The sequence below is a fragment of the Muscardinus avellanarius genome, assembly GCF_963383645.1.
Source record: "Muscardinus avellanarius genome assembly, chromosome: 9".
NCBI lineage: Eukaryota > Metazoa > Chordata > Mammalia > Rodentia > Gliridae > Muscardinus > Muscardinus avellanarius.
In genome coordinates, this window is record NC_137795.1 from 110,076,192 (window position 1) to 110,098,495 (window position 22,304).

Genomic DNA, 22,304 nt, shown 5'->3' on the forward strand with positions numbered 1-22,304 from the left:
CTACTTAGTAACGCCGTTTGCAACTCAGTGAGACCTGGTTTCAAAATAAAGAATAAAAAAATAGGGCTGAGGGTGCAGTTCAGAGGTAGAATGCCCCTGGGTTCCATCCCCAGTCTCAGTCTGTCTCTGTCTCTGTCTCTGTCTCTCACACACACACACACACTGAAACCCAGTCTGACTAAGTTGCTGGGCCTGGCCTGGGACCTGTGATACTTTCAGCCTCCCGAGTACTAGGATAACAGGTGTGTGCCACCCTGCCCAGCTTTCTTTATAAATACAGTTTCCAAAATTTTCTTCTTCCACAAATGACATTGTATACCCCTTGTACACACTCCCTATTTTAACCTTTACTGAGCAAAAAAATACCAAAGAAACTTCTCCAAGTCTCAGTTGGAAGTAATTAAGTTCCAATGAAAGCTATGTCTCATTATTCTAAATAGGTAAAAAAAAAAAAATACTAGTAACATACAGTTTCAGCATCTATCACTTAGGGGTGAACAGTCAAGATCCACTTCATGGAGTTTGTTAAATGCGTACCTTATTTCCCCACGTTCGGAGGTTGTAAAGAAACTCAACCTAATGCCAGTCTACCTTGGATTCAGGTAACTCAGGCCATTTGGCTGGTGCAGAGCTGCGCTCCCACAGTCCGGGCTACTTGGGGGGCTGAGGCAGGAAACTTACAAGTGTGAGGCCGGCCTTGGAAGTATGGGCAACAGAGCAAGGCCCTTCTCAACCACAGATGCTCCAGCAGGCCGGCTCTGCCGTGGAAGGCAGACAGGACCCACAGGCAGCTCTGCGTATACGGCCTGGAAAGGCAACACGGTGGGAGCTCTGTGGACGCCATCAGAGTCACCGCCTCCTTCAGCAGTTACCTGGGAGAGGTGAGAAATGCACTTCAACTTTCCTAAGCAGGTAAGTTTCTAGCTGAATTCCAAAAACAAGACACAAAGTTATAAAAGTTCATTTTATTTCATCTGGAATATGTATATTGTCGTTTAGTTGTAAAGCAAGCTTAGTACAAAGTTAAACTGTTAATATGACTCTGTGTGTGTGTGTGTGTGTGTTGCTGGGGATTGAACCCAGGGCCTTCTACCTCTGGGCTACACTCCCAGACCTATTTTTTAATAAATAGCTGAGGCTGGCTTCGATCTGATCCTCCTGTCTCAGCCTCCCAAGAACTGAAATTAAAAGCGTGCGCCACTACACCCGGCTGTTAATATTACTTTGATTCATCCTCAAGGGCCCAGAAAGAGTAGTCAGAAGTTTTACTGCACTAGTTTAAGAAATCCATTCTCTGTAGAATGCTGCTGTTATACTCCCCCGACCCAGCTTAAAGCTTTAGAATCAAATCATTTTAGCCTATGAAAGACCTTTCAAGACTTGTACTGAAAGCTTGAAAAGGCTATTTTATGATATATATCAACAAAACTCAACCCCACCTTCTCCAATAATAAAAAGATGTTTTTTAAAACTGTTATTCTTTAAATAACGTGAAACTAGCGAGAACTGGCGGCTGCTTTTCATATCATCCTGCTTGGAGAAGAATATCCTCTGCTTCACAGCTTGCTGCCAGGCCTTACAGAGGTAGGGCCTGTAGTCCACGTCCACGTCGCCCGGCCGCTTGGAGGTGGGAGAAGGCCCCTCTGGCCAGTTTGAGGCTTTCTGCATTATACTTTGCGTTGTTGCAAAGAGCACCAAGCGATACTCCTTTACAAGTTTCTCTAGGAGCTGAGAACATTTCTTCAGAGTAGACTCCTGTAAGTTCACACTTTCTCCTCCGTTGACGCGGTCTATCCAGTAAAAAGCTGACAGGCTATCCAAGATCAAAAGGCAGACAGAGGGGTGACTACAAAGCAGGGTCTCTAGTGAATACAGCGTGAGCAGTAGCTGGGTGCTACTGCTGCAGTACACCAAAAAAAATCTTCCAAGGCACTGTCTTATTATTTCTTCAGAGCTTTGGGAGAGTCTGTGCTCAAGAATGGTAACCAGCCGGAGCAGGTCAAAGTGATAATCTGTATCAACAAATAAGACTTCTACTTCCAGTCCACCTTCTGATTTTGGAAGTATACATCGTGCTGTTAAATGATAAAGCATTTCTGTTTTTCCTGTTCCTTCTGGACCATGAAATTCAAGAATATCACCTGTGTAGAATTTAAAAATGGCAGTCAAAACCCATTGGCACAACAGTAGCCTCAAAATGAAAAGTCTGCAAAAAGCTTTATGAAGACTTTTACTGAAATGGGAATGAAAATCTAAATCCATTTGCTAAAATGAATCTGATAAGCAAATATAAGAACATTATCATTTCATCTGAGAAAGGGGTCCATTTTCTGTTTGTTTTTGGTTTTTGCAGTGCTGGCAACTGAACTCAGGACCTTGTACATAGCAAGCAAGTACCCTGGCACTGAGCTGCACCCGGCCCAGAACTCAGCTACTAAGTAGCATCAAGAAAACATTAAAAAACAGATGACTCTCCTGACCATATGCATTCACACTTACCCAGGGATGTTAGAGGTAGGAGAAGCAGTACAAAGCCGGCCGTGGTGGCGCACGCTTGTAATCCCAGTATTTGGGAGGCTGAGACAGGAGGATCGCAGGTTAGAAGCCAACCGCAGAAATTGAGCAAGACCCTGTTTCAAAATTAAAACTAAAATGGGGCTGGGGATGTAACTTAGAGGTAGTCTCTTCTGGGTTCAATCCCTAGTACAAAAACAAAAACTAAGAACAAAACAAAAATAAAAATAAAACCCCAAAACAAAACAAAAACAAAACTATTTTCTAGATTCCCGTGCAAAGAGGGGTCGCCAGGCGGTAACACAGTTGCAGTCACTGAGATGCCAGCCGCCGTCTGCTGGGGGTTTCTAAGTTTTGTTCCTATTTAGGTGACTCCTGCCTGCCATGTCCTCATCTTGACCAGTGAGGATAAAAGGTGCCGCAGGGCGGTGGAGCAAAGACACAGGCCTCAGGCCTTGGATGACCGTATGAAGTTCTGACAGCTGCGTCAACACCACAGATGATGTGAGGAGAAGCAGCCTCTCCCCAGGTGAGCTACGGAATTGGACTCCTTTACGTGCAGGTGAAAGTAATCCCTAGTTAGGGTTTCTTGTGTATCAACATTAAGAGAGGAGTAATTTGTGTATATGGCATATGTTGTGTGGGTGCTGGAATGAACCCAGGGCAGTCTACCCCCAAGCTACACCCTCAGCTCTCTTTTAATTTTTTATTTGAAAACAGTCTCACTAAGTTGCTGAGAGCATTGCCAAGTCCTGCCTCAGCCCCCTAGGTGCTGGGATTACAGGCATGCACCGCCATATCCGGCTGTAGGAATAATTCTTGGTTGTGCACTGTCTCGTGTTCCAGATGACGGCAGTCTGTGGCGCTCAGACCTTACGTGCCGATAGCAACGTGGACCAGAGACACCCTACACATCTCCAAACTGCTACTGCACTCATTCTTTGCTACTTGAAATTGTAGCCCAGCTATATTAGAAATTATTTTCTTCATACTGTAAGTCAAAGTCAACTACTCTGAACTTTTGTGTGTGTGTGTTGTGTGTGTGTGGTACTGAGGATGAAACCAAGGGGCATTCTACCTCTGAGCTAAACCCCCAGCCCTATTCTTTCTTTCTTTCTCTCTTTCTTTCTTTCTTTCTTTCTTTCTGCAGTTTTGGAGATGGAACTCAGGGGCATCTGACCTCCGAGCTATACCCCCTGCCCCATTTTTTTATTCTTTATTTTGAAACAGGGTCTCCGTGAGTTGCACAGGAGCTCACTAAGTAATAGCTGAGGCTGTCCACAAACCGCGGATCCTCCGTCTCGGCCTCCCCAATGCTAGGATTACAAGCGTGCGCCACCACGCCCGGCTCTGAACTTTGAAGTGCTCCAAGTCTCTTTGTATATAGGTTCTAATAACTCTTAAAATGGACAACTCAAGTTAAATAGAACACCTGGGAACTTTCTGAAATGCTTTCTGAAGACTAATGCTCCAATTTTTGCTAGTCTGTCATTATTTATTTATAGCTGAACCATTTGATAGGAAACACTATATTTATTTTCTTTCTTTCTTTCTTTCTTTTTTTTTTTTTTTTGTGGTACTGGAGGTGGAACTCAGGGGCTTTTCTACCTCCAAGCCTATTTTATACTTTATTTGGAAACAGGGCCTCACTCAGCAGCCGAGGCTGGCTTCGAACCTGTGCGCTCCTCCTGTCTCAGCCTCCCAAGCGCGGGGATCACAAGTGCACCCCACGCCCAGTGGAACACTGTATTTAAAGTGCAGACTTCTAGACACAGGTAGAAACTGACTCAATAATGCCCCCAAAGCTCAGGAATTAAAACAAGAATTAATCAGTGGGAATTCTGCTCATCAAAGGAAAATATCAAGAGTCTAGAGAGAAGGCCTACAGGACAGGAGATCTTGCCAGCTACTCCTGTGATAAGAGGACTAATTTCTGGAATATACAAAGCACGTAAAAGACTCAGGATAGCAGCCAGAGGTGGTGGCCCTCACTAGTGACCCCAGCGCCTGGGAAGCTGAGAGAAGGGCTGCAGGCCCCAGGCCGGGCTCCACAACCAACGAAGCCTCTGCAGCTCAGTTAGACCGTGTCTCAGCAAGGATAAAACAGGTCTGGAGGTAGAGCTATGGCAGACTGTCCCTAGGTTCAATTCCCAAAAGGACAACACAAAAGAGACAACACTAAAAAACAAACAAAACACCCAATTAAGAAATGAGCAATGGACGCCAGGCGTCCCACGCTTGTCATCCCCGCGCTTGGGAGGCTGAGACAGGAGGGTCGCACAGGTTCGAAGCCAGCCTCAGCTGCTTAGTGAGGCCCTGTTTCCAAATAAAATGTAAAATAGGTCTGGGAGTATAGCCCGGAGGTAGAAAGCCTCTGGGTTCCACCCCCAGTACCACCAGAAAAAGAAAAAAGAAAAAAAGAGAAAAGAATAGAAAAGAAAAGAAATGGGCAATTGAGCAGGGTGTGGTGGCTCATGATTATAATCCCAGCACTGGGAGGCTGAGACAGGAGTGCAGTTCGAGGACAGCTTCAGCTACTACTTAGTGAGGCCCTTTGCAACTCATTGAGACCCTGTTTCAAACTAAAGAATAAAAAATAGGGCAGGGGGTGTAGCTCGGAGGTAGAATGCCCCTGGGTTCCATCCCCAGTACTACAAAAAAAAAAAAAAAAAAAAAAAGAAGAAGAATGAGCAATTGAACTAAGTAGACACTTCACAAAAGAAGAGATACAAATGGTAACACACACTTAAACACAATGTTCAACATCATTAGCAATTGGGGAGATGCAAATCAAAACTACACTTTGATTCTATCTAATGCCAATCGGAATGGCAACCACCAAGAAGTCAAACAACAATAAATGCTGGCAGGAATGTGAAAAAACAGCAACTCTTCTACACTGTTAGTGGGTTGCAAATTAGTGCAGCCGAAATGAAGATAGTGTGGAGGTTCCTCAAAAATTGGGACTGAATCCACTATATGATCCAGCTAATCCATTCCTCGGTATATTTCCAAAGGGACTGAAATCAGAAAATTACAGTAACATATGCATATCCATGTGTATAGCACACAATTCAACACAGCCAAATTATGGAACCAACCTAGCTGTCCATCAACAGGTGATGGATTACAAAATTATTAGATACACATGCAATAAAGTTCTACTCAGCAATAAAGAAGAACCAGCCGGGGTGGTGGCGCACGCTGGTAATCCCAGCGCTTGGGAGGCTGGGACAGGAGGATCGCGCAGGTTCGAAGCCAGCCTCAGCTCTGAGTGAGGCTCTCAGCAACCTAGTGAGACCCTGTTTCCAAATAAAATATAAAATAGGTCTGGGAGTGTAGCCCGGAGGTAGAAAGCCTCTGGGTTCCACCCCCAGTACCACAAAAAAAAAAAAAAAAGAAGAACCAAATAACATCATTTGCAGAAAAATGGACGGGTCTGGAGAGCATTATGACATTGAAATGAGCCAGTCACGGAAGTGGAGGGTCCTCCGCTTTCGCTCATTTGTGGAAGCTGGGGAGCAGTGGTGACTCCAGAGGCACTTCAGATCCGGGGGAAGAAGCCCGGTGGAGCCAGGGAGGACCAATGAAGGAGTTACTCCAGCGACATCGTGACAGATGTGAGAATACTGGCGTCAGTCTCAGTCCTCTGTGTGTGTGTGTGTGTGTGGGGGGGGGAGCCATCAAGTGCTGTGTGCGTGTGTCTCACCATCACTGCGAACCGCATTGTGACGTGAAGCTGTACGGCCCCAACAAAAGTATAAAAAATCCAGCAAATAAATAGATAAAAGAGCCGGGCCTGGTGTCGCACGCTTGTAATCCCAGCATTTGGGAGGCTGGGACAGGAGGATCGTGATTCGCCGACAGGCTCAGTTACTTAACAAGGCCCTTTGCAATGCAGTGAGACCCTGTTTCAAACTAAAGAATAAAAAATAGGGCTGGGGTGTAGCTTGGAGGTAGAATGCCCCTGGGTTCCATCCCCAGTACTGCAAACAAAACAAAACAAAAAACAAAACAAAGCGGAGGTCCTGAGGAGACAGTTTAAGGTGCGTGGGCATTCTCTGCCTTTAGAGGGAAGCAAGGACAGGACCAGCTGCAGGTATCTCAGCATCACAGGCAATCAGAAAACAGAGTGTAGCTAATGTTCATTATGTCAATGGCAAAAAACTCAGTTGGTTGGAGAAGCTGGAGCGTCACTGAAGACAACTGAAGGTAATAAACTGCTGGAGGAACGGGCGTGGTGGCGCACACTTGTAATCCCAGTTCCTGGGAGGCTGAGACAGGAGGATGCGGGTTTATGGCCAGCCTCAGCTACTTAGTGAGGCCCTCCACAACTTTGTGAGACTTTGTTTCAAAATAGAATACAAAATAGGGCTGGGGGTAGAGCTTGGAGGTAGAATGCCCCTGGGTTTCATCCCTATTAACACACACACACACACACACACACACACACACACACACACAGAATAAAAAATAGGACTGGAGGTTCAGAATGCCCATGAGTTCAATCCTCAGTACCACCAAAACAATAATAACAATAATAATAAATAAACTGCTGGATGTGATGGTGCTGTATCTTTGTAATCTTCGCTACTGTAATCTTGGCTACTCAGTTAGGTTGAGGCCGGCAGATGGCAAGTTCAAGGCCAGTTTCAGCAAGTTAGTGATGCCCTGTCTCAAAATAAAAAGGGCTGGAACGTAGCTCAGTGGTAGGGTGCCCCTGAGTTCCGTCCCCAGTACCATTAAAAAAAGAAGTAATAAAACACAGGTAAAACGGGAGAAACTCCACAGGGACAGAAACCTCCGAAGCTGGTCAGAGGTCCTGTGTGAGCTCTCGGGTATTTCTGGAATTCTCACAAGAGGGAAACAGTGAAGACCTTGGTAGGGCAATGCTCACAAATGTCTTTCAACATAACTCAAATAACCAAGCGCCTGAAAGCGCTTCCCGGAATGGCTTGGCAAGTTTTTCTAAATCTAGACATTAACTAAAAAATACTTGAGGTACATATGTGAATTCCTTACACCCTTGGTTTGGCATGAATAAGACTGAGGCAGAGAAATGTAAGATTAAAGCCTTTGTTAAGAGATTAACAAGTAGATAATGATACACTTCCCTTCCGTATATGAAAAGCAAGGCAGGTATAAAAAGACATTCGTGACAGTTGCAGAAGTAACATGTGTAAAGTTGCAAGGTACACTCGAATATTATCATTAAGATCCTTGAGCTAAAGTCCCTATAATACATTAAGTGAGGAACTCAAATCGGTTTTACGGATTTTATAAACATGTACTTCAATCACTGAAATAAAAAATCATCCTCAAACATAATGCTCAGTAGATGGGACACAGTCCTTTTAACTTTGTTTGAAATCACTACCTTAAGCCGGGCGTGGTGGCGCACGCTTGTCATCCCAGCATTTGGGAGGCTGAGATGGGAGGACAGTTCGCGGAAAGCCTCAGCTACTTAGTGAGGCCCTCCACAACTCAGTGAGACCATGTCTCAAACTAAAAAATAAAAATAGGGCTGGGGGTATAGCTCAGAGGTAGAATGCCCCTGGGTTCCATCTCCAGTTCTGAATTTAAAAAAAAAAAAAGAAAGTAAAAAAGGAAATCACTACCTTGCATGTTTCTGGGAGCTGTTAAAAAATCACAACCTTGTCCAGCCAAAGTTTTGAATATGACAACTTGTAGTAAAAAAAAATGCCTATGGTTTGGCACTTGAAGAAATTAAACTAAATCAGGAAATCTGGATGGTTTGGCCCTGACAGTAACTCTTCTAAATAGATGCTGTAAGGAGTCAGGGTAACAGATTGTCAGAAAGAGTCATGAATCTAAAGATCCTTCAAAATGAGGAAAAGTAAGAAAAGCCAAAAAAAATACATCATCTTGGTACAGCCTATCGACTACATCACAGATATGTTGAATTGCAGATTACAACCATCACGGTACTAAAGAAGTATGAATTGGTACACGGTATAAATACCTCCTACCCAGAAAAGCTCGGCGACTCTTAAACCCCGCATCCATCACTGCTGCGCCTTCGGCCTCCCTGTGGGTTTCTGATAACTGATATTACGGATGAGCCTGGGAATCCTAGGCTTACATATGCTACCATTTCAAACGAATACTCAGTGAGCTGGCCCTAACAGCGACAGCTTGATGGTAGGTTTTGTGGTCTTTTTGGTACTGGGGATTGAACCCAGGGGCATTCTACCTCCAAGCTACCCCCCCCAGCCCTATATTTTATTCTTTATTTTGAAAGTCTCACTAAGTTGCAGAGGGCCTAAGTAGCTGAGGCTGGCTGAGAATCTGCACTCCTCCTGTCTCAGCCTCACAAGTAATGGAATTACACGCCTTTGTCACCATGTCTGGCTTTTATTTTTATTTATTTATTTTTTTGGTGGTACTGGAAATGGAACCCAGGGGCCTTCTACCTCTGGGCTACACTCCCAGACCTATTTTACATTTTATTTAGAAACAGGGTCTCACTAAGTTGCTGAGAGCCTCCTCCTGTCTCAGCCTCCCAAGTGCAGGGATTACAAGCGTGTGCCACCATGCCCGGCTTTATTTTTTATTTTGAAGTAGGGTTTTGCAAAGCTGCTGAAGGTCTCGGGCAACTAAATGAGACCCCTGTTTCAAAATAAAGAATAAAAAATTGGGCTGGGTTATAGCTCAGAGGATGCCCCTGGGTTCAAAACCCAGCACCACAAAAATAAATAAATGAATGAATGAATGAATGAATAAATATATAAATAAATGAAAAGGGCTGGGAGTAGCCAGGTGTGGAAGTGAACACCTCTGACCTCAGTACTTGGGAGGCTGAACAGGAGGATGGCAGGTTCATCGCCAGCCTCTGACACTTAGCAAGGATCTTTGCAGCTTAGTAAAATCCCATTTCAAAATTAAAAGTAGAATAGGGCTGGAGGTGTAGCTCAGAGGTGAATGCCCATGGGTTCAATCCCAAGTACCAAAAATAAAAAACAGAAACCAAAGCAAGAGAGAAAGAGCATAAGTAAATCAAACTACATATGTAAATATGAAAGACACTATAATTTATACTTAGTCGTTTTCTTTTAACCATTTTAAAAGTAACTATTAATTTAAATAATTTTATTGAAAAATTTGCATTCATTTGACAGAAAAATGTGCAGCACTTCACACAATCTGCATGTTACCCCTGCATGGGACGTGCCTACCTTCTCTGCAGTGTGCCAGTTTAGGTATATACGCTGCTAAAGCAAGCACACTTGTGATTATTTAAATTCTGTAATAATATGAAATGTGCTGACAGGCATGCAATGTATAAAGACATAACTGGAGTCAGGCAGGTGTGTGTGTGTGTGTGTGTGTGTGTGTGTGTGTGTGTGTGTGTGTCACTGGGGATTGAACCCAGAGGCATTCTACCTCCAAGCTACCAGTCGGATTTGCCTTTTTTTTTTTTTCCAGTACTGGGAATTGAACCTAGGGGCATTCTACCTTCAAGCTACACTCCCAGCCCTATTTTTTAAACTATTTATTTATTTATTTATTTATTTATTTATGTTTGCAGTACTGGGGATGGAACCCGGGGGTATTTATTGCACTTCCAAGCTACACGCCCAGCCCTATTTTTTAAACTATTTATTTATTTATTTATTTATTTATTTATTTATTTATGTTTGCAGTACGGGGGATGGAACCCAGGGGTATTTATTGCACTTCCAAGCTACACTCCCAGCCCTATTTTTTATTCTTTATTTTTTAAACAGGGTCTCACTGAATTGCAAACGGCCTTACTAAGTAGCTGAGGCTGTCCACAAACTACGACCCTCCTATCTCAGCCTCCCAAACACTGGGATTACAAGCATGAGCCACCACGCCCAGCTTCTTATTTTTTTATTCTTTGAGACAGGGTCTCTCTAAGTTTCGGATGGCCTCACTAAGTAGCTGAAGCTAGCTGCGAACCTGCGATCCTCCCGTCTCGGCCTCCAAATACTAGGATGACAAGCGTACGCCACCATGCCTGGTCTGATTTTATTTCTTATTTGGAAACAAGATCTCACTAGGTTGCTGAGAGTTTTGCTGAGTTTCTGAGGCTGGCTCTGAACTTGCAATCCTCCTGTCTCAGCCTCCCGGGTAGTGGGAGTACAAGCGTGGGCCACCATGTCCAGCTTAAATAGCTAGATGTTAAGTATCAGTACTTTGCCTGTGAGGTCTACTACTTAAATATACATAACATCCTGTTCTTTGGGAATTACTTACTAGTTCTGAATTACTCTGATCATTAATGGAGCAGGGCTCAGAAAATAATAGTGTAAAACCATTTGTCTTCGTCCTTCAATAAAATATGACGGAACTCAGGTTTGTAAGTAAGAGTTCAGCTTTCACAGCCCTGGCAGCTGGGAAGCCCAAGACCTGGGTGCCGGCATGCCTGGTGTCTGACGAGGGCTGCTTCCATCGCTGGATCCTCCGGGAGAGGGATAGGCGAGTCCCTCCAGCCCTTGGTCAGGTGCTAATGCTCACTAAGGCAGGGCCTAGGCCTGTTGCTTCCCCAAAGGCCCTACCTCTTGTGAATATCCAGTTTCAACATGAATTTAGAAGGAAAACCTCAAACCATAGCATTATTGGGTTTAGCTGAAATGGAGACTGGCTTCTTATTTAATCAAGTTGTGTGTATTTTACCTCATTTTAAATAAACATCCCTCTCTGTCCTTGAAACAAAAATAAAAAATAAACCCAGCTCTCCAGAGCCTCTTTATACTGCAAAACTGAAACTGTATCTATTAAACAACAACCTTTCTTCTCTCTCCCAGCCCTGGCAACTCCCCTTCTACTTTCTGCTCCTATGAATTTAATCTACTTTAGAGACCTCATGTAAATAGAAACATGCAGCTTTCCTTGTATCACTCAGAATAGAGCCTCAGGTCTCACCCATGTTGTCACATATCACAGGATTTCTATCCTTCTGAGGCAGGAAAACATTCCATTATATACATACACTCATCTCGCTACCAATGCACATTTGGGTTGCCTCCACTTTTTCAGGGGGTGCTGGGGGTTACTCTCAGGGGCATTCTACCTCTGAGCTACACTCCCAACCCTATTTTATTTATTTATTTATTTTGCAGTATGGGAATGGAACCCGGGGGCATTCTACCTCCGAACTACACTCCCAGCCCTATTTTTCATTCTTTATTTTTAAACAGGGTCTCACTGAGTTGCAAAGGGCCTTCACTAAGTAGCTGAGGCTGTCCGCGAACCACAATCCTTCCGTTTCAGCCTCCCAAATGGTGGGATTACAAGCGTGCGCCACCACGCCTAGCTGACAACCCAATTTTTAAAATGAACAAAGGTTCTGACATTTCCCCAAAGAAGCATACAGACTGCAAAATGCCCAACCTCCCTAGCCATCAGGTAAACATAAATCAAAAGCACAACGAGACATCATTTCATACGACTAGGGTGCCCACAATCACAAGGGCAGGTAGAAACCATCATTCCCAGACGTGGGGAACTGGTCCCGGCCTGTGCGCACGGCTGGTGGCTAGCAAAATGTGGACGTACTGTGGAAAGCCGCTGGCAGTTTCTCAAAGGCCGAACACGGAAGTGCCCTGTCACCTAGCCATTCCTGTCCTAGGTACTACTCACGAGAACTGAAAATCTTTATGCATGGATAAACGTATATAGGAATGACCGTAACAGCAATATTCATAACAGCTAAAATATGGAAACAATCCACATGCCCTTCAACTGTTGGATGGACAAACAATATTGGTATACTCCATAGGCAAATACTCTTCAGCAATAAAGAGGAGCACGTTTGTAATCCCAGCACTTGGGAGGCTGAGACAGAAGGATTGTGCAGGTTCGAAGCCAGAGTCAGCTACTCAGTGAGGCTCTCGGCAACTTAATGAGACCCTGTTTCCAAATAAAATATAAAATAGTTATGGGAGTGTAGCCCAAAGGTGGAAAGCCTCTGGGTTTCATCCAGTAAAAAAAAAAAAAAAAAAAAAGGAATGAACTGTGATACACACTACATTAACACTGATAGTCATGGAAAGCCACATATTATATGTTCCAATTATATGAAATGTCCAGAAAAGGCAAATCTATAGTTAGAAAGTATATTAGGCCTACAGCCACACCACCTTGAACAAGCCTGCTCTCATCCCATCTCAGAAGCTCAGCAGGACTGGGCCTGGCTAGCATGCAGATGGGAGAACATAGATGAGCAGCAGCCTAGGGCGGAGACATGGGGAGACTACTAAAGAGATGGGTTTCTTTGTGGGATGATGATAATGTTCTAAAATGAATTATAGTGTTGGTTTACAACTATGACTATTCTAACAATGACTGAATTTTTACACACGAGGGAATTAGATATCTAAAAAGCTATTACATTAAAAGAAAAAAATGATCTAAATACATTATCTTTTTTGTGGGTCTTTGCTAGTAAAGTACTGATAATAGAACGAGTAGATACCTATTTTCCCTATAGTAAAAATACTAATTCGAACAAGTGGGTTTTACCTAAGGACTTGCCTAAAATTCTGCAAACTTCTCAAGAATAAAAAATAAATTATAATAACAAAACTCCCATGAATACTGCATGCTGGGAAAAAAGAGGAGTGGTCAGTGTATACACTAAAGATGTATTGCACAGTCAGGCATGGTGGCGCACGCTTGTAATCCCCGCGCTTGGGAGGCAGAGACAGGAGGAGGATCGCGCAGGTTTCCAAAAAATATATAAAATAGGTCTGGGAGTGTAGCCCAGAGGTAGAAGGGTTCCATGCCCAGTACCACACACACACACACACACACACACACAAAAGATGTATTGCACATAAGCCAAACTTCATCTCATCGACACACGTAAGGAAGGCTTACACTCGGTGCCATCATGATCATTTTGTTTAGTTGTACAGTTTAATCTCTTGCTAGGAGTATGTAGCATCTCTTGCTAGGAGTATAAACATATGTGAAAACCAGTATAAAACTTAACTTACGACACTATATTTTTACTTTGAGTTGTGTTTTTACCATGTACTGGTGAATCTTCATCAGCAAACAGATTCGGTTCTATTTCTTTCAAGGAGCTTCTACCTTCAAGTCGGGCAAGGAGCTTACAAAAAAAAAAGAAGAAAAACTCATAAAATTCGCATCCATAAAAGTTCCCCAAAATCTGTAAGACTTCATAATTTTAAGGATTTTAAAGAAAATATGAAATGGAGCCAGGCAGGTGGTGTACACTAGTAACCCCAGTACTTGGGGGGCTGAGACAGGAAGATCGCAGGTTCGTGACCAGCCTCAGCTACTTAGTGAGGCCTTCCAAAATTTAATGAGACCCTGTTTCAAATAAAGAACAAAAAATAGGGCTGGGGGGATGTAGCTTGGAGGTGAATACCCCTTGGTTCCATCCCCAGTATTGAAAAACAGAAAATATGAACTAGGACATATAACTTAGGAGAAAATTTGTGTTCATTTATTCTTACAGTATTTCACATTTTGTATGTATAACAAATACTGCTGGTATGAAACGAGTCCATGCCCTCAAGTAAATGAGACTCCACCTTGGGATGTAGGGCCAATCTGCTTTCTCACTGTACTTACCTCTTCTATAGTTATCTGCGTTAATTTGTCCCATCCTGACTAGGGGATGAAGACAAAGGGAATGGCAACTTTCAGTAGCTACCACGTGGGCTGGGTCCCAACAGATAAACAGGAGTCTGCAGGGGCAGAGGGTGTGCGGGACATCGAGGTGTCCCAGGCTCGTGAGATGGTCGCAGCCAGGACACGAGTCAGAAACTGCTCCGAGTGTGGGCACACTGTGAGCAGATGTGAATGGCGAGAGCTTGTGGTAAGAATCAGGCAGGAGCCGGGCGCGGTGGGCACGCTTGTCATCCCTGCCCTTGGGAGGCGGAGACAGGAGGATCGCGCAGGTTCAAAGCCAGCCGCGCTGGCTTAAGAGACCCTGTTTCCAAATAAAAAGTATAAAATAGGTCTGGGAGCGTAGCCCGGAGGTAGAAGGGCTTCCAGGAACTCCAGTATCACCAACAAAAAAAAAAAAAAAAAAAAAAAAGAATCAGGCAGGAGACAGTGAGGTTGTAAGGAAAGAGGCAGAGCACAGGAGGGCTTCGATGCCGTGTGCAGGGCCTTATCTTTGGCTTACAGACTGTTTATGTAGTAAACAGTCTCCCACAGTTAAGGGCAGACAGAGGGAGTAGCGGGCCAGCCTGCCATGCCACTTCTCTGGGCCTTGGCAAGGATAACAAACAGTACTGAAAGGTGAAAACTGCTAAAGGGGTGGTAGACGTTCTCCTCAGGAAAATGTTGCTGTTTTAGTAGATCTAGTGACTGCCTTGCGTCTAAAAGGGCTTCTGCCCAGCCTGGGTTCCGCTCTCACAATTTTCTTTTTCTTTAATAGCACCTTGCCTGTTAGTCTCCTCAAAGCAAACCAGTCACCGAGCTCTCCAGGGTAACCTCCAACTCTCGCTGCGACCACAGCCACCTGCTCCCTTCCAGCAGCTCAGATCCCGGTTTCTCCCGACCTGGGGCCCTGACTGACGGTGTCCCTTCTCAGCAGGAAGTCGCTAGATGAACAAAAACATCGCCCTTCTGCACCCCTTAGTCAAAGAGGTCAGGATGAAAGGTTCGAGTCCCCCTGCCCCACAGGGGGCAGGGCCGGAAGCTAGGAGGTGGAGCTCTGCGATTCCGGGAGGGAACCAGGCCTCCAGGTCCGGTCCGGAAGAAGAGAGTGCAGAGTTCAGAGAGGAGCCCGAGAGGGAGGGAGGCACTCTCCCCCGCCAGCAGCCTCCGCGGCCATGCGGGGGCTGGAGGCCGATCTCCCACGAATAAAGGCATCCATAATATCTACTACGGATCTCCGCGTGTCTCTATGCAACTGGGGGACACACACGCTCATCAACCTTTTAAGTACCTCCCTCCACGAGGATGAAGTGTGTTAAAACTGTGCTTGGCAAAAAGCAAGCACTCCACAGGCATGAGCTACGACTGTCTGTATTGCAGACAGACTGTCTTGGTGGCTACTAGGAGGTAGATTTGAGCACAGTAAAATTAGGGAGAGAAGCTAGAGTCTGTCACACTAGTCTGGAAGAGTGCCTGCACCGTGACAGAGGCAGCTAGATGACAGGAAGCACAACGGGTAATTTAAATGTCAGCAAGGGAAATGTAATTAAAACTAATTCTCAAGTTTCTAGGAAATCAGCACAGATTTGACAGCCTTTGTTCTATACGACAAAAGGAAGAAAAATAAAGTATTTTACAAATAGGAAGACCAGTCACCGTGTGTGTGTGTGTGTGTGTGTGTGTGTGTGTGTGTGTACTGGGGATGGAACCCAGGGGCATTTTACCTCCGTGCTACACCCTCAGCCCAATTTTATTTTTATTTTGAAACAGGGTCTCACTAGGTGGCTGAGAGTCTCACTACTTGCTGAGAATGTCCTCAAACCTGCAATGCTCCTGTCTCAGCTTCCCAGCAATCTCATAACTGGGATTACAGGTGTGTGCCATGGCTACCCAGCTATTTGCATTTTTTTAAATCAAAGCAAACTTTTTGGAAAGATTTATTGAAATGTAAATGATGTAAAGTTTCTACATATTAATATCTTTTTCTGGTAGTGGGGGTTGAACCAGGGCCTTGAATATGCTAAGCAAGCATTGTATTGTTGCAGGAGGCCAGGTGCAGAAAGATGAGGACCTGGAGACCAGCTTGGGAAGGAGAATTCCCTTATTTCCACCAGCAGGACCCAGAGGACTGAAGTCCGAAATCTGAGCCCTGAATGGCAGCACATACAGATCATGTAGCCTCAGGGCGATGGGGCGGGTCTTGCCTGGCTCCACAGGTACAGAGGCTTGGGTTAGGTTTCATTTCTTTTCCTGAGCCTGACTTCCTCTGACTGCTCTCCCGTGGCAGGTGAAGGGTGGTACCATCTAGGCTCCTGCCTCAGTACTACTGAGCTACCAACTCTTCTAAACATTTATTTTGAGACAGGGTCTTACTAAGTAAGTTGCTGAGGCTGACCTCGAGCTTGTGATCCTCCTGCCTCAGCCTCTGAATAGCTGGGGTCACACGTCTGTGTTGTGTATATGTTAATTTAACAAATATGAATGAAATTGTATTACATACCAAGCAAATACATCTATACATACAAATACAGATGTAACCACATACGCTAGGTAAAATGGAGACCATCAAGATAAAGACAACCAAGCTTAAAGAACTTCTAAGCTACATCTACAAAACAAAATACAGAGTGCGCAGGGTGAGGCAAGTCTGGGGGCTCAACTGCAGGCAAAACTAGCTTCAGGAAAATATACACACATTCAGACGGTTCCCTTTTTTCACTAGATTCACATTTACACATATGGTATAAAAGCAATGACCTGTTTCAAAAAAAAAAAAAAAATAGCCAGGCGTGGTGGCGCACGCTTGTAATCCCCACGCTTGGGAGGTGGAGACAGGAGGATCGCGCAGGTTCGAAGCCAGTCGCGCTGGCTTAAGAGACCCTGTTTCCAAATAAAATATAAAAAATAGGTCTGGGAGTGTAGCCCAGAGGTAGAAGGCCCCTGGGTTCCATGCCCAGTACCACCAAAACAAGTAAATTAATTCATTAATCAATTAATTAATTAAAAAATAAAAAATAAAAAGGGCTGGGTTTAGCTCAGATAGCTAAGAGGTAGAATGTGGTACGAGAAAAAATGAGTTTTACAATTAACAATGGTCGAGTGTGCTGGCACTTAATACAATCAAGGCGGCGGTGTTGAAATGTGTACATATTTTCTTTACCACCATGTGCTTACAGTAGAATGAAACCAGTTTTAGGTAAGATGTTAAGTTTTATTAAATTGTGACCCTTGGGTACAGTTTTTTGGTGGGGGGCAGTACTGGGGATTGAATCCAGGGGCATTCTATCTCTGAACTACATCCCACCCCTATTTTTTTTATTCTTTATTTTGAAACAGAGCCTCACTAAGTAGCTACGAACCAGCAACCCTCCTGTCTCAGTGTCCCAAGTATGGGGATTATAAGCATGCACCATCACACCCAGCTCTGTGATGTTTAATTTTAGGTGTCAACTTGGAGGGGCTAAAAGACACCTGACTGGTGAAGCATTTTTACCAAGTATTTCTGTAAGAGTGTTTCCAGCAGCCGGGCCTGGTGTCACACACTTGTAATCCCAGTACTTGGAGGCTGAGACAGGAGGATCATGGTTCACAGGCGGCCTCAGCTACTTAGTGAAACCTGTTTCCAAGTAAAATATAAAATAGGTCTGGGAGGATAGCCTGGAGGTAGAAAGCCCCTGGGTTCCACCCCTAGTACCACACACACACACACACACACAAAAAAAAAAAAAAAAAAAAAAGAATAAACTGGGCATGATGGCGCATGATTGTAATCCCATTACTTGGGAGGCTGAGACAGGAGGATTGCAGGTTCAAAGCCAGCCTCAGCAGCTTAGTGAGGCTCTCAGCAACTAATGAGACCCTGTTTCCAAATAAAAAATATAAAATAGGTCTGGGGGTGTAGTCCAGAGGTAGAAAGCCCCTGGGTTCCATCCCTAGTACCAAAATACCAAAATAGGGCTGGAGGAGGGTAGAATGCTCCTGGGTTCCAATCCCGATAGCAAGGGGGGAAAAAAGAGTGTTTCAAAAGAGATTAGAATTTGAGTCAGCAGACTGAGTAAAAACTGACCCATCCTCACCCACGTGGCGGGCACTTTGTTGCTCACACCAGCAGGAAGAACCAGAAATGAACGACATCAGCCAAGGTGTATAAGACTCATTACAACTTCCCTGCCTTGTGTTATTAAGTGTGTTTGCAGAGGACTTCAGCACTAAAGGTTCAAAGCAAGCTAAATAGTACAAAACACAAGATAAACCAGCAGGCATCCGGGCTGGGGGTGTAGCTCAGTGGCAGAGCCCCTGCTCAGCATGTATGAGGCCCGGGGTTCAATCCCAAGCACCACATAAGAAAAGCAAACATCCTAAACAAATATTCTCAACCTTGCCCTTCTAAGCAGCCTAGATTTCTACTTAAAAATTGAATAAATTTTTAGTACTGAGAGGTGGGGGAAATTCACTTCAGGCAAAATGTGTGTAACTGGTAGGTAACAGTCCTGGGGCAAGCAAGCGGCTGGAGTGAACTAGAGGGCTAAGGGAAGGGCCACCCACCCTTGATATGTATGCAATCCAGGCAACGTTTGGCTCGTCATGGAAACCCCCCCACATCAGGGGACCAATACTTTTCTTTTTAGAAATAATGCTAATCACATTTTTTCTTCTTTTTTCTTTTTCTGCACTGGGATTCAAACCCAGAGCCTCATGCATGCTGAGCAAACATTCTACCACAGAGCTAAATCCCCAGCCCAGATGAATTCTTTTCACATGGGAAATTAGACTTCTCGGCCACTTTGAAAATTCAATTGCCCTTCAGAGCAGGGTATTAGGCTTGGCTCTTGAATAAAGTATTTGTCTAAATCATACAGAAAATACAACTGTTGCTGGGCGTGGTGGCGCACGCTTGTAATCCCTGCGCTTTGGAGGCGGAGACAGGAGGATCGCACAGGTTCGAAGCCAGCCTCAGCTACTTAGTGAGGCTTTCGGCAACTTAGTGAGATCCTGTTTCCAAATAAAATATTTTAAAAAAAGGTCTGGAAGTATAGTCCGGAGGTAGAAAGCCTCTGGGTTCCACCCCTAGTACCACCAAAAAAAAAAAAAAAAAAAAAAAAAAAAGACAACTGTTGCTCCAGGAGGACATATATGGTTGACTCCATTGTTTCAAAGCACTTTCCCAGGTTTCCTGCTTTTATAATTATTATTAGTAGTACTGAGGATTAAACACAGGGACATTCTACCTCTGAGATATACCCCAGGACGTTTTTTTTCCCCTTCGTGGTACTGGGGTTGAACCTAGAGGCATTCCACCTCTAGCTACATCCCCATTCCTGTGTCATGTGTGTGTGTGTGTGTGTGTGTGTGTGTGTGTGTGTGTGTGTGAGGGGGGGGCCTTTTTATGTTTTGCTTTGAAACAGAGTCTTGCTAGGTTGCCGAGAGTCTAGCTACACTACTGAGGCTGTCCTCCAACCTGTGATCCTTCTGTCTCACCTCCCAAGGACCAGGGTTACCGGCGCGAGCCACCACGCCCACCCACTCCGCCCACTCTGAAAGTCATCTCTTCCTCCTAGGGCCGCTACAAAAGGTCTTTAGAACTATGTCAAGGTTCAGTCATCTCCTGTGACTTCCATTTTGCCGAACCTCTCTCAGACAGCATGCTTTCACTACACATACCATCAACGCAGGCTGCTATGACTGCTGGCTCTTTGGGGCATAAATCGTGTCTTGTGTTTTCTTAATCCTATCCCGTAGCCAGTGGTGGACGCACAGTAAGGGCTCACCACTTGTTGGTTCAATTCCTGAATAAATTCCTGCGGGGCATCAAAGAGCTCGTGCGGCTCTGGAGACGGGTAGGCTGGAAACGTGTTCTGGGTGAGCCTCGGGCAGACGTGTGGATGACAGAGGGTGATGCCAACTACCCAAGTAGCACTTGTCCTAGAAAAGCTTCTGGAAAATGCGGCAACCGGCGGCCCCTTCCTTTTGCTAGCTTCTCCCACGGCGGCGGGTCTGTGACGGGTGGCGGGCCGTGGTCCCTGCGGGTGGGGCTCCCCTGACAGGTCTGGGCAAAGTGCACTTTCAGGAGCGGCTCCCTCCAGCTCCGCTCGGACCCGCCGTCTCCGGGGTCGCCAGCAGAGGCAGAGCGGGGTGCTGGCGTCGCCCCCCGCCCGCCCGCGCCTCCGCCCTCGCTCGCGGCCGCCGCGACTCTCACCTCAGTCCCAGACTCAGTCCTATGGAAGTCACTACACATCGCCCCGAACTCAACTCTCCCGCCACCAACGCCATTGACCAGCGCCGGGGAGACGCAGCCAGTCAGAGGCGGCGCCCGCCTTGCGGAGTGCGCGTGCGCACTGGCCCGCCCTCGGCCCGGAGGCGGCGAGCATGCGCAGTGGGCTGCGGCCCGCCGCGGTGACGTCATTCCCCCGCGTCCCGCGCGCTCTGGTTGGCTGGTCGTCCCCGGGGCGGCTGGTGCTCTCGTCTCTTTTGTCGTCCACCTGGATTCGTTTCTGTTAGACCGGACTGACATCATGTATTTAAGCTTTCTAGTTTAAAGTACATTTGGCTGGCCCGGCGTGGCGGCGCACGCTTGTAATCCCTGTACTCTGGGAGGCTGAGACAGGAGGTTCGCAGGTTCGCAGCCAGCCTCAGCTATTTAGTGAGGCTCTCAGCAACTTAGCCCCGGTTTCAAAATAAGAATAAAAATAGGGCTGGAGATGTAGTTCCGAAGTAGAATGCCCCTGGCTTCCATCCTCAGTACTGCAAAAAAAAAATAAAATAAATAAAATAAAATAAAAATAAAAAATAAAATATATTGGGGGGAGAGCACATAGGGAGGGAAAATAGGCCAAGTGGTGTGTGATGTGTGTGTATCGCTGAATCTCACATGCGAACATACGATGCAGTTATATTGCATCAATAAAGGTATAAATAAATTCAAACTTCAAAGTTGTATAAAGATAAATTAATTACTGAGGAAGCAGGCTTTTTTCTTGTCCAAGTTATGGGGATGAGGGAGTATGATGAGTTTAAAATAAATTTTTAAATATACCAAGTCAACCTGGCGGTGGCGCACACTTGTAATCCCCGTGCTTGGGAGACGGAGACGGTTCGAAGCCAGTGCAATGGTTTAAGAGACCCTGTTTCCAAATTTAAAAAAAAAAAAAAAAGTATAAAATAGGGCTGGGAGTGTAGATCGGAAGTAGAATGCCACTGGGTTCAATCCCTAGTAACACACACACACACACACACACACACACACACACACACACTGAGGCCCTCCTCAACTTAGTGAGACCCTGTTTCAAAATAAAGGATAAAAAATGAGGTGGAATGCCCTTGTTTTCAATCCTCAGCAAATAAATATATACACACAAATATATATACATGTATAGACATATAAATATATACACAAATATATATTTATATACACAGACAGGCGTGGTGGCACACGCGTGTAATCCCAGCATTCAGGAGGCTGAGACCTGCGGATCACGGTTCACTGATAACCTCAGCTACCTAGTGAGGCCCTCCGCAACTTAGTGAGACCCTGTTTCAAATTAAAAATGATTTAAAAAATAGGGCAGGGGGTGTAGCTCGGAGGCCAAATGCCCCTGGGTTCCATCCCCAGACCCACACAAAATAAATAAATAAATAAATACACACATCGGGTCTGCAGATTTATTTTTGTTGTTGTTGTTGTTGTGTGGTACTGGGGACTGAACCCAGTGAATTCTACTTCTGAGCTACACCCCTAGCCCTTTTTATTTGTATGTATGTATGTATTTTGTGGTACTGGAAATAGAACCCACGGGCATTCTACCTCCGAGCTACACACCCTGCCCTATTTTTTATTCTTTATTTTGAAACAGGATCTCACTGAGTTGCAAAGGACCTCAATAAGTAGCCAAGGCTGTCCAGAAACTGTGGTCCTTCTGTCTTAGCCTCCCAAATGCTGGGATTACAAGCATGCGCCACCATGCCTGGCATTATTTTTGGTTTTGAAATAGAGTCTGGCTAGATTGCTGAGAGTTTCACTAAGTTGCAGAAGCTGGTTTTAAACCTGCAAGCTAGTCTTAGCCTCCCAAATACTAGGATTATAGAGGTATGTTACCTCACCTTATGTTCTTTTTAGGGGAAGAATAATTTTATTACTATTAGCTATCAGTTGTTCATTCATCACT

General features: G+C 45.0%; 1 protein-coding gene across 1 annotated transcript; it reads right to left on the bottom strand.

The window, feature by feature from the left end:
• Positions 1-1,419: 1,419 nt before the first annotated feature.
• XRCC2 (X-ray repair cross complementing 2) lies at positions 1,420-20,374 on the bottom strand (the record flags this gene model as incomplete). The annotated part of the gene is made up of 3 exons (XM_080701129.1): positions 1,420-2,141; positions 13,534-13,615; positions 20,336-20,374. The coding sequence occupies 3 exons, from the start codon at positions 20,372-20,374 to the stop codon at positions 1,420-1,422; spliced, it is 843 nt and encodes a 280-aa protein (XP_080557255.1).
• Positions 20,375-22,304: the final 1,930 nt, after the last annotated feature.